General features: G+C 40.6%; 1 protein-coding gene across 3 annotated transcripts in view; it reads right to left on the bottom strand.

Moving 5' to 3' along the window:
• PCDH11X (protocadherin 11 X-linked) overlaps positions 1-15,199 on the bottom strand; it is a 426,671-nt gene that overhangs the window by 380,679 nt on the left and 30,793 nt on the right. For all 3 annotated transcript variants that reach the window (XM_018914439.3, XM_018914440.3, XM_018914441.3), the window contains exon 2: positions 894-1,477. In XM_018914439.3, coding sequence (XP_018769984.1) covers positions 894-1,433 — 540 coding nt within the window. In that variant the 5' untranslated portion in view covers positions 1,434-1,477. The remainder of the gene's footprint in view (positions 1-893; positions 1,478-15,199) is intronic.

Below are 15,199 nucleotides of genomic sequence, written 5' to 3'. Positions count from 1 at the left end.
GTCAGAGGGGTTGCTGAGCAGCCAAACCAAAACATAGCTCCCTACTCCAAATCAGAGTAAGTGAGGGCAATTTCAGCTTCCCCCCAGCATTTCAGGGTAAATTTCTTTCCTGTTTTAAGTTTGTTTCAGTAAACTCAAACGAAAGTGACCATTTATTGAGCAATCACACACTCCTGTTTATATAAACATCACATGTTTGTTTTTCTTCTGTCCCCTAATTCCAGTTCCCCTGCTGGTTGCTAGAAAGAATAAAAAAAGCAAGAATATGAAAAATCTGCTCCTACAAGGTCACTGGGACTGCTCTCCTTGCACTCATGCACATTTGGAGCTGCTCCTGCCCAGACATTACAAAGCTGCTCTGACAAACAGACTCCTTCCCTCAGGAATAGCTCATCAGTACCCAGGTGAGCATCACATCAGCTCCTGGGCCAAGATCCACTGCTCCAGTCCACCAGTCATGCAAGAGAGGCATAAACAAAGAACGTCTCCATAAAAATGGGAGGCACAAACCCAGCACAAAACCCTTCTGCACTTGGCACTGTCATGTCAGTGGCAATCAGGACACATCCTAAATGGTCCAGGAAGACTGACAGCCAAAGCATACAAACACTCAGTGCTGGTGCAGAGCTCATGGGGGTTTCTTCACACTGCTACACATGCACATAAACAGCTTCCCACGGAGTGAGGGTGAGATGCACCAGAACAAACTCAGGGCTGTGGATTCACACACTGACACAGACCTGCACCGTAGCACAACTGCAGTTCACAGCTTTGCCTTGCTGTTACCGCGTGCAGCACACAGCTCTGGGCTCCTGACGGGCTGGTGAGGACTGGCAACACTCGTGGGAGGACGGTAACACAGACAGCAACAGAGCAGGATGAAAGAAACCCACCTTGAGGAGCTCATAATGCTGGATCCCGTTCACGCCGATGTCCGGGTCGATGGCAGACGGGACAGAGTAGCGGGAATTAATGGCCGTGTTCTCCGGGATGGAGATGTTAATGACGGTCGAGGGGAAAAGGGGGGCGTTGTCATTTATATCCTCGATCAGGAACCTGATCTTGACCAGCCTGAACACCTCGTCAGGCAGCACGGCCACCTCCACCTCGTAGAAGCAGCGGTTCTCGCTGAAGATGCCGGCGCACAGCTTCTCGCGGTCGATGCGGTTGGCGGCCGTGAAGATCTCCCCGGTGTTCTCCTCCACCCTCACCAGGGGCACGTCCCCGGTCTTGTACACCAGCTTGAACTGCAGGGGGGAGGACAGGGGCACCTCGGGGTCCAGCGTTAGGTTGAGATCCTTGAGCAGGTTGCCAATGAGGACATTTTCGGGCAGCTCTTCCCGCACGGTGTAATTCTTCTCCTGCGCGCCAGATTGGAACACGATGCAGGCCAACAGGACTGCCAGGAGGTAGGATCCAGACAGCAAGTCCATCTCCAGAATGACTAATGAGGGTCCGTGGAGAACGCCAGGAGGAGCTGGGAAAAGGGAAAGGAAACTCCTTTAAAAGTCACAGAATATTGTCGCTCTAGGACACAAAATAAAACAACGCGGACACTGGAGCTCCTGAGCTACAAGAGAATTCTGACTCCAGCATTTATAGATTTCCAAAAGTGACAGTGGATTGGAGGGTGACAGTGCCACCTCTCCAATGACACTGGACAAACGAACAGTCCAAATTTCTTTTTCTATAAAAGAATGCAAAGCAATGAGTTATTCACATAAAGTGCGTGAGAAAGTTTGTTACAAGAATGGAAACATCAGAAGGATCAGAAAAACTTGAGAAAACAGGGAGACAGAATATTGTGTTCCTAAAGCCATGAGAGCTAAAGGAGCTCCTGGCCTGCTACAGCAGTGTGAACCTTTCAAAAGCCTCATCAGTGAAGTCACATTTGACTCCATCCTTCCTAAATATGCATGAAATTTCTTGCCAAACTTTTCACTTGAAACTCTTAACTAAATACTGAGGTAAGAATTTTAGGGCTGGATCATGTAGAATGAAGAAATAAGTACAGGAATCCCCTATTTCCAGCCTGAGATTTTCTTTTGCTCCTTAGGAAAATGGCTTCCTTTGATCTCTCTGCCACATTGTCCTCTTTTTTTTTTCCCTGTTTCCTAAGAAAAAAGTAGGCAAGAAGTTTGCAAGCAACCATCTGCTGAGAACCAGATCTTTTTATACCTCTTGCTTAGATATGGGAATAGAAGAACACTTGTCTTAATTCTCCCCCCAAGTTTTGCACTGACAAAATTATGTAATGTTTGTTAACAAGGACAAAGAAATCTGGATATTTTTAATTCAGGAACTTAAACTGGCAAGAAAATGTTATTATTTAAATGGAGTCTGGTGAACTTCAGCCAACAATGTGTGGAAATCTGTCTAGTGAATTGCAAAAAAAATTTTGTATAATTTTAAATTTGGTGATGCCTGTTCATAGCGCTCTAGAACACCAATGCCTTTACAGGGAGACACAAAATTGTTGGAAAAAATCTGTGCTTTCCAAGCTGGTGTCTGAATAACAATATATTCTTGCCTTGAGGTTGTTAACAACCCCGAGAAAGATGGAAATGGAATAGGAGGACTCACAGGTGCACACAGATATCTGTGTAGCTGCATTCAGCCTTCAGCCAAGAATTTTTAAGAGATAAATCACTCTCTTGAACTCCATGTATAGAATACTTGCCTAATCTTTACATAATTCTGCCATTCCAGAATTTAGGATCTGCTAGGATGGCATTTCTCTAAGGTAAATGCTCAAGAGTTCCATGTAAAGTGATTTTTCTCGTAAATGAAATCTTAGGTTAGCATCTGTTTCAAATCTACCTGTGCCAACACATCTCCATTCCTTTTACTGCTCAGGTAAAAGTGTAACTCTGTTCCCTGTCTCTTCTCATTTTATTCTCCCTGTCACAGCACAGATTGATTTACCTCTGCAGATCAACTTGCAGTGGCTGAAGAAGCTCCTGGTGCAGGTGATTGCCTCCACCTGTTGGTCCCTGCCTTTCAGCAGTGCCACTTGCAGGAGAATTTCGACTAAAGCTCAGATTTTGCAGTGAAACAAATTAGGAGCAGTTAAGATTGCTATTCCATTTAAGCACTGCACACTGCTTTGGGCTGGAAGGCAGTGACAGCTAGAGAACATTCCAACTCCACCTGCAAGGGGCATCCCCACATCAGCACCATGAACTGGACAGCACTTTCTGGCTTCATGATCACACAAAAGCAGGAAATGATTCCATTTTTGTGATTAGACATGAAATAAAAATGCTGCAAGCCCCCACTTCGGGAAAAAGGCTTTGCTCCCTGAGTAATTCAATGAAGCTGGAGGGGCTTGCTGACAAGGGGTGGCATTTCAGGGATTCCCTGGATTATCACGGGGCTTCAGGGGTGCTCACCACCCAAAGCAGCACCAGCCAGGTGCCCAGAGAGAGCAGTGGACCAACAGCTTTTGATAAACCATTACAGCATCACATTCTAAATATGAAATAAGGAAGTCTCCAGCAGCTCCTGCTCATCATGGCAACACCATGGCAGCAGTGGGAGCCCAGGGAATGACTTGGGATAGTCTACAAGTGGATTTGTTGGGCTGTTATAATTTGATTTATTAACTTTGATTTATTAACTGATTACTATTTGATTTATTAACTTATTCTATCACATAAATGCATAATGAATAATATATAGTATATAATATATAATATAATAGCATATATTATATAATATATATTATATAATATATATTCTAGAAATATAATAAACAATACAAATATATTTATAAATTACTATTTGATTTATTAACTGCATCTCTTTTAATGCAGCTCCAGCAATTGTCATCCCACTGAAGCAACTGCCCAGGCACGTTTGACCTGCAGGGAGCCCTGCTTCAGGAAAGTTCATCTCTGTATCCATTATTACTGAAATTAATATATTTACATTGTTTCCTATGGAAAACACAAATAGAAATGTATGGGTTGCAGCAAAAAGATGATATTTAAATGCTGCCCTAAAAAAAAACAAAAAAGAGAAATCAGAGTGGCTGCATGTTTTGTGCATACTAGAAGGAAATATTTTGCCACTTCTTCCTGTCTATTACAAATTAAAATGAAAAATAACAACAGGGTTATAACACCCTTCAAGTTCTGATGTTTATAGAATATTATTTTAAATTTACATTTTTGAGGGGAGGAAATGAAAAAAACCCAACATCAACCATAAATATAAACCAAATTCTAGCCCCTATCCCAAATTCGTCTTTGGCAATACTGATGCAAGTATTGCTTATAAATGATAATGATATGAAAATATTGTATAAACAGGTATATAAATCTCCCAAATAAACAAATTAAGGGTTTTTTTTTTTTCAAAACAAAGTGAGAATGAGTACATGAATGCAACAATCTAAAGAGTTCATCGACAATATTCCTGCACCAGTTCTGAAAGCTGAGATCATGCCAGGAGATACTTTATATTCATTATATAAATTATAAGCCTTTAACCCCAGTTTCATCTGCAGTGGAGCTTCCAGGGATTAGAAAATAACAACAGCAGGACTCAAAGAGTTTTGTGAGGAAAACTGCAGGGTGGAACTCGGCATGACATTCTCATGCATACTTTTACTCACTTTAAACCAAGTTTGAGCCCCTCTATTGAAATTCTTGTTGTGTCATAGTAAAGAAAATACTTCAAAGCATGAAAAAGCAGCACAGCACACTTATAAAGCACGTTAGGTAAATGCTAACATGAATTTTGTGGTGACCTGTCCTGAGTGACTAAAGGGTACAGACATGTAATAGACAGTGTTAGTTGAGCAGGAAAAAAACAACCAACAATGGTTTACAATGCTTGAACTTCTGTACAATGCACTGTTTTCTAATTATTTGGTTTTTATTTCAAAATAATTCTAGTAACAGTTTTGAAGCCCTGTTCCAGAGCTGTAGGCCTTCAAGGAGAAAAAAAATCCCAAGTTTGCTGCCTGGATATGGAAGAGAATATCTTGTGCTGTGAGGCAAGTGCTGTTCTTCCAGAATCCTATTTATAAAGCCCTAGCTGTGTGCTGCCTGTTTGTGCCACAGCTCTGATGGGGATACTATGGCAACTGCAATGCACAGAACAGTGCAAGAGGCACTTCCCAGGCAGGCATGGAACCACAGTGTTCCAGCCTGGAGCACTCAGGAGGCACAGAAGGCTGAACAGTCCTGAAGGACCTTTCATGGGTTCCAGCACTCACTCACGCTTTTAAGGAGGTTAGGAAAAAAAAAACCCCAACAAATTAAGAACAAATCAAATTGTTTAACAGAAGGTAACAGGGAGCTTGCCAAGCCATTTTCCCAGCTTTCAAGAGAATGCATTGCTGTCTGTGCTGCTGACTTCCCAACTAGGAAGGCAAATGGCCCAGAGGGACAAGATGGAGGGGAGGAGGGGAAAAAAGTTTAAAGTTACTTTTCTTCATCTGGCTGTCTATGCACTCAATTACACCTGCTTTTTTTTTTGTCCAATACACCAAATATTAATGATGTCATTTAAATATTAGCACTGTTCATTATCCTCTTCATTTAGCTGTCAAATCACACCTTGAAAAGCAGAGAGAATATAAAAGCTGTAACCACCTAATGGAGCAGGATGTGAAGGGAGAATCTGAATCTGCTCTTTATACACAAGGCTCCATCTGGTCCCACCTGAGCCTTTACTTATTACAGAACTTGTTATTTATTCCTTAAGAGGATCTCAGAAAAGTTGCAAAGGGAGTAGAAGAGTTCAGGTGTCCGTTTCAGATCAGAAACACAACACCATTTCTTGGTACTTGGATTCAGATTTGAACAAACAGAACGAACACGCTGTGGTGATGTTTTGTAACTGCCATATTAAACTCAAAAAAAAAAGGTATCATATTCTTAAAAATTAGGAATATTGAAGTCCAAAGCTACATCAATATCCAATTATTAAAATCATAGCAGAGAAGAAATCCTAAAAATATCACTCCCATTCTTATCTTTATATTCCTGAACCGATTTTAATTACTTGGACAAATTTAGCAAGCACACCACACTTTTTTCAATATCACATCCTTTTCATTTGCTGCTAATCCACTGAGGGCTCCTTAAGCAGGAGCATTTGAATCCCTGTATTAACAGGGTGTTTCTCAGAGCAAAAGATCCCCATGACACAGCTCCAGCTGCCACTCACCCCCACCATTATTACGTTTTCTCACTGACGAGGCAGCTCTTGGCAATCCTTCCACTCCACTGGGGCTCCCTCCAAAGTGCCCACTGACAGTCAGGCAGCCCTGCACAGGCTCTGAATCCTTGGAGCATGCTGATGTGGATTTCAGCTTTACCCCAAAGGGGGAAGTTTTGATGCTGTAAGTTTTTGGTTGTTTAGGTTTGGTTGCCATCAGCCCCAGCCTGGCTGCTCACAGCAAGGTCTCCCCTCTGCCACCACAGCCCAGGTGGCATTTGAGGAACTGGCTGGGTTTGATGGGACTGGTTTTTGAAAAGGTGCAGAATTTACAGGTGTTTTACAGGTTTTGGTGGCAATAAAAACACCACAAAGCTGCTGCCTGACAGAAATCCCCCTCATTTTTTTTTTATGCACAAATGTCACCAACCAACCTGAACCCACTGTCACTCTCCACGGTGTTTCAAACATAAAATTATTTGCAGCCATCAATATTTATCCACAGGATCCACTCCCCACACAGGCTATTTCATTATCATACTCAAAGAAAGACCTACCTCAAAGAGAAACAGACAATTTGTTATATTATCAGGGCTTTCAAATTCATTCCCTCATATGATTTTACTCTAAATCCATGGAGGGACTGATTCATTCTTTGATCTATTTTTTATGAGTGTGATGGTATTGACTTCAAGGAGGTTTCTTTAATTTGATTTTTCTTCAGTGATGAACAAAATGAAACTGGAAATTCTTATCACCAGGAGAAAACATCACCTCACACCCATTTAAGTCAACAAAAGAATTGAGTAAGTGAGAGGCACAGCTTGCTCACCGTTGAGTGCTCTCCTCTTCCTATTTAAAAATCCAGTAATTTTAGTTATTTTTATGGCTTTTCCATCACGAGAGGTAAGAAATGCTCTTCACTTGAGGAAATAAAAAGCTAATGACCAAAACAGAGGTTCTTGAAGCCACATGAAGCAGCCAAGGTGTGGAAAACAAGCACCTGATAAATTCCTAGATAGTATTCTTTATTCCTGATAGTAATCTGCAACTAATAGGAAGAGGGTTGATTAAAACTTGTATCAAAATTCTGGAAACAGTGAGCAGAATTATAAATACACAACAGGCAGTGAGCATGCTGAACAAATTAAACTCAATCACATTGATATATGGCATAAGGAGTAATTTATTTTAATTGTTGCAAATTAATCCCTTTAAAGCTGAAGTCCCTTTTTTACCAGAAGAGTAAGTACAGTCCACACTTGGGAAAATGCATCTAGCAGCCACCCAGGAAATACTTTAAAAATATCCTGCAACTTATTTCAGAGACCTGTGAGAATATGCAGTGTCAAATTTATTTATATACCAGTGACACTAGGAAATGGTCCAGCTTTTAGCAGGGGAACATTTTTGCATTGGAGCTGCATAAAAGCTAAAGGTTGAAAACAGAAATCTTGGGGAAAAAGCTGAAGATCTCTCTCATGGCCATTTTAATTTTCTTAGAAAGAAATAATGGGATGCCTGGATAAACAGAAAAAGGGGAAAAAAAGAGTAAAAAACAACCAAAAAAAATCAATCCAAGCCCAACACCAAACCCCCTGCAAAGCTGCAGATCATTACAACTCCAAAGTGAACACGACATTGCTCTGCAAATTCAAATATATATTCACTATAATTCAATGGCTGACTTCTAAACACATGACAAAAATCAAGTTGTTAATGGTATGATTCATAATGTCATTTTCTTTGCATTTTGTTTGTGTGTTTGCACTACATGAATACATTTTACCAATCAAGTGGAAATTGCTCTGGTTTTGGTACTTGAAAATCTGTCCATGCCTCAAATCTGAAAATTAAATCTCTGCTAGAACAAACCAAAGGGAAATCATCAATGAACCCGTGGCAAGAGAGGATGGGACCACAACGAGGAACTGTGTGAAAGCACATGTTGGATGCCCTCCCAAGTAAAACCCATTTTTATTTGTTAGAAAATGGAAGTCAATCTGATTTCAGTCCTTTGTGGCACATCCTTGGGAATGGCAATTGTCAGGATCACCTGTTTCATACAGAATGCATTTGGCTTCAGTGCCAGTCAGCAGTTTTCATTTCTCCCTGGTACAATCCCCATTTCAGTGTCTGCTGAACAGCTCCAGGGGCTGTCAGTCAGGGCAGGGAAGCTGTTCCCTTGTTAATATTGAGTTATATTGTCCTGCTCATTCCAAACACAAACCTGCCAGGAGCTCAGGCACACACATTCCATGAATTCCAGAGGAGCACCAATCAGGCACACACATTCCATGAATTCCAGAGGAGCAGCAATCTGTCACCTCCTTCCAACCCCTCCAGTTCCACACACACAGCTGAGGACACCACAGGAATTTACTTCTCATTTAACCATTTGGGAACAGTGCTCTCTGCTCTCACAAAAGTTCCAAAAAGAAACAAAAAACCTTAAATATATTGCTATTTTTCTTTTGCTTAAAAAGTAATGAGTTAAAAGGAAAAAGTATTCTATTTATAGTCTGGAATTCTTGTAAACTCAGGTTATTTGTTGCACTCAGTTTCTGAAGGAGAAAAAAGTTCTTCTGCATGCCAAAATACATATATTGGACTCCAAAAGGATTAACTCTGCTATTTTCATCAATTTCTCTTTGCCTTAGCACAATATATATTAAAAAAAAAAAAAACCACATCAGGTTTTTTTATCCAGTAGCAGCAGAGCTGCTCATTTTCATATGGGGTTTTTTTGCTCTTCCTAAAGACATCTTGGATGTAAATTAGAATCAAGCTATAAAGTTCTAGTCAAGAGTTTAAAACATCAAACAGATCACAAACTGCATATTCTCTACCTTACACTAATTAACACAATTAACAGCCTAATCACCACATCTGCCCAAAGTGGCCACATGCCACATATGGATACCATCCATGAGAAAACATCTTTGTAAAGCATTAACTCAACTCTGGAGGCTCCAGGAACTTGAGCACTACTTGCACATCTTGGAAGGAATTTTCTCATCATTTATGGATGGGCCTGGGCAGAGAAGCAATCACCACAATTTTTAGCAAACTGGCCCTACCTAAACACAGCACATGAATAAAACATGGCAGTGGGAAAAAAAACTCCTGAGAGGAGGTGATGGGAGAGGAAGGCTTTTCCAAGGACAGAACAATATCAGAGCTTGGGTTTTAAATCAGTTTTTGGTTACACCAGGGTGCAAACCAAAAGCAGATGATGCCAAAAGCCTCTCCCCTTCCTGCCCTGGGCCAGGCTGGTTCTTCCCCTGTCCTGGTCAGGGGATTCTCACTCCTCAGTCAGCTCCTAGGAAATAAATTTATTTTTCTTCCATGAACACAAAGACAAATCATCATCTTTAGCCATGGAAGCCTTGGAAGTGATGGGAATTGCTGCCTGCAGTGGCAGCTCCTCAGCTGATGGCCTGATAACAAAATAACAATAATTACTTCTTTAAATAACAAAAAAACTTCTTCAATTTTATCATTTATTCACAAAAATGTGAAGCCTTTTCCTCTGTTATCTCAAAAAACAAAATGACACCAGAATCACTCCTCTGTTCTGGTGAAGCACTCCCCATGCTGACAGATCCCCAAACTCTGCAGAGATGGCAAACACATGGATCACTTCTCAAAGCAAATTCTGTGCCACAGAGAGTTCTACACTGAAGTGATTCTGGAAAGGGGACTGAAAATTAAATCACCCCTTGGAGATGATGGAGCAGAGCTGCTCTGATTTAGGAGAATGCAGCTACCCAAAACCAGTCAAACTGCTTGTACAAAAAGCACTCAGCAAGAAGAGTCACAAAACTGGATAAAACAGAATTATAAGGGTACTTTAAAATGTGCTACAGCAATTTGATGTGCAGGGGCTGATTCTTTAAATTTTATTTTACCTTTATAGTAAATATGGTTTAACAAGTGGAGCTTCTGGTCCACAATTAAATTGATTCAAAGCCCACTGAAACCACTGGAGTCTTCTCCATGTTTTACACAGTTTGCTGGAACTATAGCTCTAGAAATAAAATCCCTTAACTTCAGCAAAAAGTTAAGTTGCCTACACACCTCAACAACAGACCTTTATTAAATATTTGCATAGACTGTGATGTGTCAGCATTAAATGCTTAATTCTAGATTGTATTACAAAGGTCAGGCCATGCTCTTGAAGCCTGTCATGGTAAAGCTGCTGCTTAACAAGCCCAGAAAATCTCATTTTTAACATTTTGCCCAGAGCCATAAAGTTCACAAAGACACTGCAGCTCCTTCATAGGCTGTACTCAAATCACAGGAAATGTGGTTGGTTGCTTTTCTTTGTTGCCTCCTCACTGAATCCTGCAACAACTGAGCTTCTGCAAGGTGGACAAAACATTTCTGGCTGGAAATCTGCATTTCCACTGACTTGGTGTGGCCAACTCACTGTCAGTGACCTCCAGACACAAGGGATGTGCAGAGACTCAGGCTTGTAACAGAGACCAGAGGAGTCTGGAATATTTGGGATGCTATTTCCCACCCATTCTCCTTCTTCTGACACAGGATAAACAGCTTCCAGAGGTATAGCTAATAATGAGAGCAGTGTGTCAGAGCCCTGGGGGTCACCATGCTCATGGAGAAGCTTTCTCAAACCCTACTGAAGCCCAATTTCCCACCCAATATCACAGGGCCTTGATCAATTCCACCATCACTGGGACACTGCACAGAACATTCTCCAGGAAAATCACATTTTAGTTCTTGAAAGAAGAAATTGCATGAGGAGAAATGTAAAGGAGTAGTGTGAATGATGATTGAAGTTTCAAATAGAGATGTATCCTTCTTCCTCTCTTTTGTGTAAAAGCCATGCTCCTACTCTACTAACCCAAGTGAAAAAACCAATTTCACTATAAATGGAGTGATTTCTCCACTTGGTACCAGCTCATGATTTAGCTGCAAGTCAGAAAAGGGTACTAAAAATACCACAAAACACAAACTGGTCTATTAGCTGAAAAAATTACAATATAGAGCATTTTTTAATAATGTGATATTGTACAAAATCCTGTATTGCTTGTCAGTTTTATCACACTTCACATTTTAGTTACTTCTCCTGTTTCAAGAAACTAAAAGCGACCAAAGAGATTTTGGTTGTTTCTGGAAATTAAACATTTGTATTAGGGTTGTAATAGAAATGCCAGGCAAACACAACTGATAGACTGCTCCTTTACATCAGCTAATTATGCCTCCAAATCCAAGCCCTGCCAAGAAAATTGGTGTTTTCCTTTCTATGCAGAGCTTGTTTTGAATCTCTTAAACAAGATCACCACAAGTGCCACAAGGACATAATTATGTGTTGTCCCACAATATGGAAGAACAACAGTGACAAGATTAACTGCTCCATCAATTACTGGTGTAAGGAGCAGAAATATTGATTTGTGATTAAATGAATAGAGAAAATAATAACATTTCAAATCTTTAACGTCTGATGATGTGTCAGTCAGAAGTCCTACTGATTCCCAGTAAAATAAAAGCTCAGAACTTACAAAAGTCACACCCTGTGTAGAAAAGGAAATCTGGCGTTCTGTTCCTAAGACCTGTTAGGATCCCAGTTGTGTGGAATATAGGATATCTATTAAAGGCACCACAGCAGAATTCCCCAAGACAAGGTTCTCTTCAGGTACAGAAACTGGAAGCACTGAAGTGCTGTGGTGCTGAAAAGCAGAACAATTCCTACTGCAGCTCCCGGTGCTGGTCCCAGGGACACTGTAAAGCATTAGAAGATGTATTGATTTTTTCAAATATACCAGTACATAAAGAGTACCTTAAAGCTTGCAGATCTATTTTCCTAATAAAATTCTTCAGTGTTTTATGAGATGCAGTACATCACAGCTATTTTCTGATATGCAGGCATGATGAATTCCTATAGGCACTCTGACATCTCACAGTGATATTCCTCTGTGCATCAGTAATTTGTTCCCTGCTTCTCCTACAAGCTGTAGTGACAGGGATTTGTGTGTGAGTGTGAGTGTGTATGTGCCACATATCACAGATTTTTTGTCTCTTTCTGGCAGAGTTTGAGGATGCACTCTATTTCTCAGTGCAGAGTGGATGGATGCTGCACTGCTTTGAATGGAGATTGGTTCTCTGTAACCTGAGGGATCCTGCCAAGCCTGCTGGCTTTGAAATCAATTCAAGATTCATGCTCAGACTTGGCTGGGGTAAGGAGGAACACACTTGTTTGATCAAATCACAAAACAACAAGTTCTTATAGTTCCTCCTCTATTGGGATGCAATGTTTTCTTGGAAGCAAGAAATAAAAAATTAGACATTTTCTTGGAACACAGCATATTCTGCCATATATGTGTTCTACTCTTACTCAGAATAAAGGACAAAAATATCAGGTTGAAACATCTTTCCTGTCCTAGAAAAATATGACCAATTACCTGAATCAATTGTTTTAATTAGTGTGATTTCAGGAGAAAACAAAACCTGTAATTACACGAGCCACACAAAGCCCTTTCCTGTACAATTAGAAATCACTGCAATGGAGCTGCCTCTTGTTTGTTCATTTATCTGGTGTAGAACAGAGACATTAGGGGAATTCAGCTGAAAAATATGTGCAAGATAAATTTCCAAGCAGATGACCACAACAGAGTTGTGTGGAATGCAGATTATGCTCATCCCTGGCTTCAGCCACATCCTTCTCACATGGTCTCTGCAGGACAGCAGAAATTTGCACCCTTCCTGACCACAAATATTCTAGAATTCTACCAAAGGCAGGTAAAATGATCTTTGCAATCCCAGCCATCTCATTAGTCTTGCATTTGACCTGAAATAAAGAAGCTCAATAACTGTATTGAAATCATTCTGTGGTTAATCATTTATCCATTCAATTCAACAGCAAAACTACGTTAGTGAAGGCGTGTTATTGAAATCATTATTTCATTGCATTTTAAATAAATAAAAAAAAAAGTATCTGTTTTAAGTTCAATATCCAAAGTTCAAACTGATTGATCACCACACATCCACTGACACTAACAAGAGCCACAGAGCACCAAATGAAAACCTCAAAATTGCAGAAAAGCACAGTTTAAGGTGGTTTGTACCAGCACAGGACTCAGGTGGCAACACTGAGAGACCACAGGGCTTGTCCAGCCTTCCAGCACTCCAAACCACATCAAAACAAAAAAAACCAGTGAGGTCTGTCAGTGCCTGCAAGCACATTGTCTTCACTCTGCTTTTCTGCAGATCAGACTGAGAACAACCAACTCCTGGAGCCCCAGTGTTATATTTGCCCTTTAGAAAATAAAAATACTGATCCTTTTTTGTGTTTCTGGGCATAACACACCAAACCATCAGGGTGCTAAAACAAATGCTGCACTGTATTGCACTTGTCAGCTTTTACCTTCCCTCAAAGGAGCTAAGAGATGCTGATTTAGAGAACATACAGGCCAGCAGCCCATCTTTAGTGGGAAACTTTGATCTTTTGGCTAAATGTTGTCTGCGAGACAAGAACAAAACCATTGTGTGCTGAGTTTTGGGTAGGTCACAGCACCTGCATATTTCCACCTGTTTGGAACTGGGCATCAGCGAGGTGAAACACCTCAGGCTCTATTAGAAATTAAAGATGCATTTCTGTTTCCTCATTTTTCAGGCAGTGTTTCTGCAAATGGTCTGCAGAAGGCTTCATTACGATGTTTTAGCAAGCAGGCCACCTAGTGCCTGGCAATAACAAGCACTCTGCAAGGACCTGACAAGGAGTAGCACCACTGACTCACCTGGACAGCAAAATCGTGCTGCCAAGCTAAACCTCTGCAAAAATAATAGAGAAGTCCCCCTTGCCCCCAGGCAAATTGTCAAAGTTTCCTTTCACAATTTTAAGTGTGGAATAGATACACATCTTGGTCATGTTATTTTCTCTGAGAATACATTTTGTAGATAATCTGGCTGCTTATAAGATTTCAATTATTGCAGTCTCTTGCTGAAAAAATAAATGCCAGTCTTTTTTAATGAAAAGCTTCTTCCCCCAAAGGGTGGTGGGCACTGCCCAGGCTCTCCAAGGAATGGGCACAGCCCCAAGGCTGGCAGAGTTCCAGGAGCCTGGACAGCACTCCCAGGGATGCACAGGCTGGGATTGCTGATTGTGCAGGCCAGGAGCTGGACTCAATAATCCTGGAGGGTCCCTTCCCACTCAGCTTATTCTGTGATCCTATGGCTTCCCATTATCCTCCAACACATGTAATTTCTAATTTAATACAATAAAATTAAGAATAATGTCATGTTTTAATAGCATGAATGACACATGTGGCAGTATTGGTCCAAGAGCCATTTCCTCCTAATTCATTTGTGTCAGTATTTTAGAATCCAATTCGGTGTCTTTTAAGATTGTTGGCTAAGTTTCTATAAACATCAAGAGATGTAGTGCCTATTAAGCTTTCTGTTTCATCTTGGCGATATACTGCTCCTCTCTATACTGGAATGAAAATTCAATAATCTCAAGAAGCAGGCAATAGTCCCTCAAAGTAAAAAAGACTGCTTCTTTCTTTACTGAAACTTAAATTACCTTCAGTGCTTTCCTCAGAATAGTGAGATTTTAAGCCCATGGAAAGGCTGTGCTCAAAGGTATCAGAAGATATTGGATGTATTTTCCTATTCACGTTCTACAGACTAATTTTCAAATACCCTCATTTGACATGTGCCCATGAAAATAAGTCAGATCACAAATAGCTTAATCAGGATCAGTGGTTTGGTCCCCCTGAAATTCAGTGGAATTTGGGCTCCCCCAGCACTGGGAAATGTGTATCCAATGCTGCATATCTCATCCAGGGCCCTGAAAGTCAAAGTCAAATATTTTTGTGAAAAACCTATTTACTCTGGAAAGCATAATGCTCTGAATCTCCTGGTTCAATTTATGAACTTATTTAGGATTTATGTGTCTGCAGATGTGTGTATACATGCAGTGCTTATACGGAAAAGGAATAACTAAAAGCATTCAGTGGAATAAACTTCTTCTGAGCATTAAAGCAACATTTAATAGAACATTCCC

Source organism: Serinus canaria, chromosome 4A, assembly GCF_022539315.1.
Source record: "Serinus canaria isolate serCan28SL12 chromosome 4A, serCan2020, whole genome shotgun sequence".
Classification (NCBI taxonomy): domain Eukaryota; kingdom Metazoa; phylum Chordata; class Aves; order Passeriformes; family Fringillidae; genus Serinus; species Serinus canaria.
The sequence above is the reverse complement of the archived record's forward strand: the minus strand, read 5'-3'. Positions and strand labels throughout refer to the sequence as shown.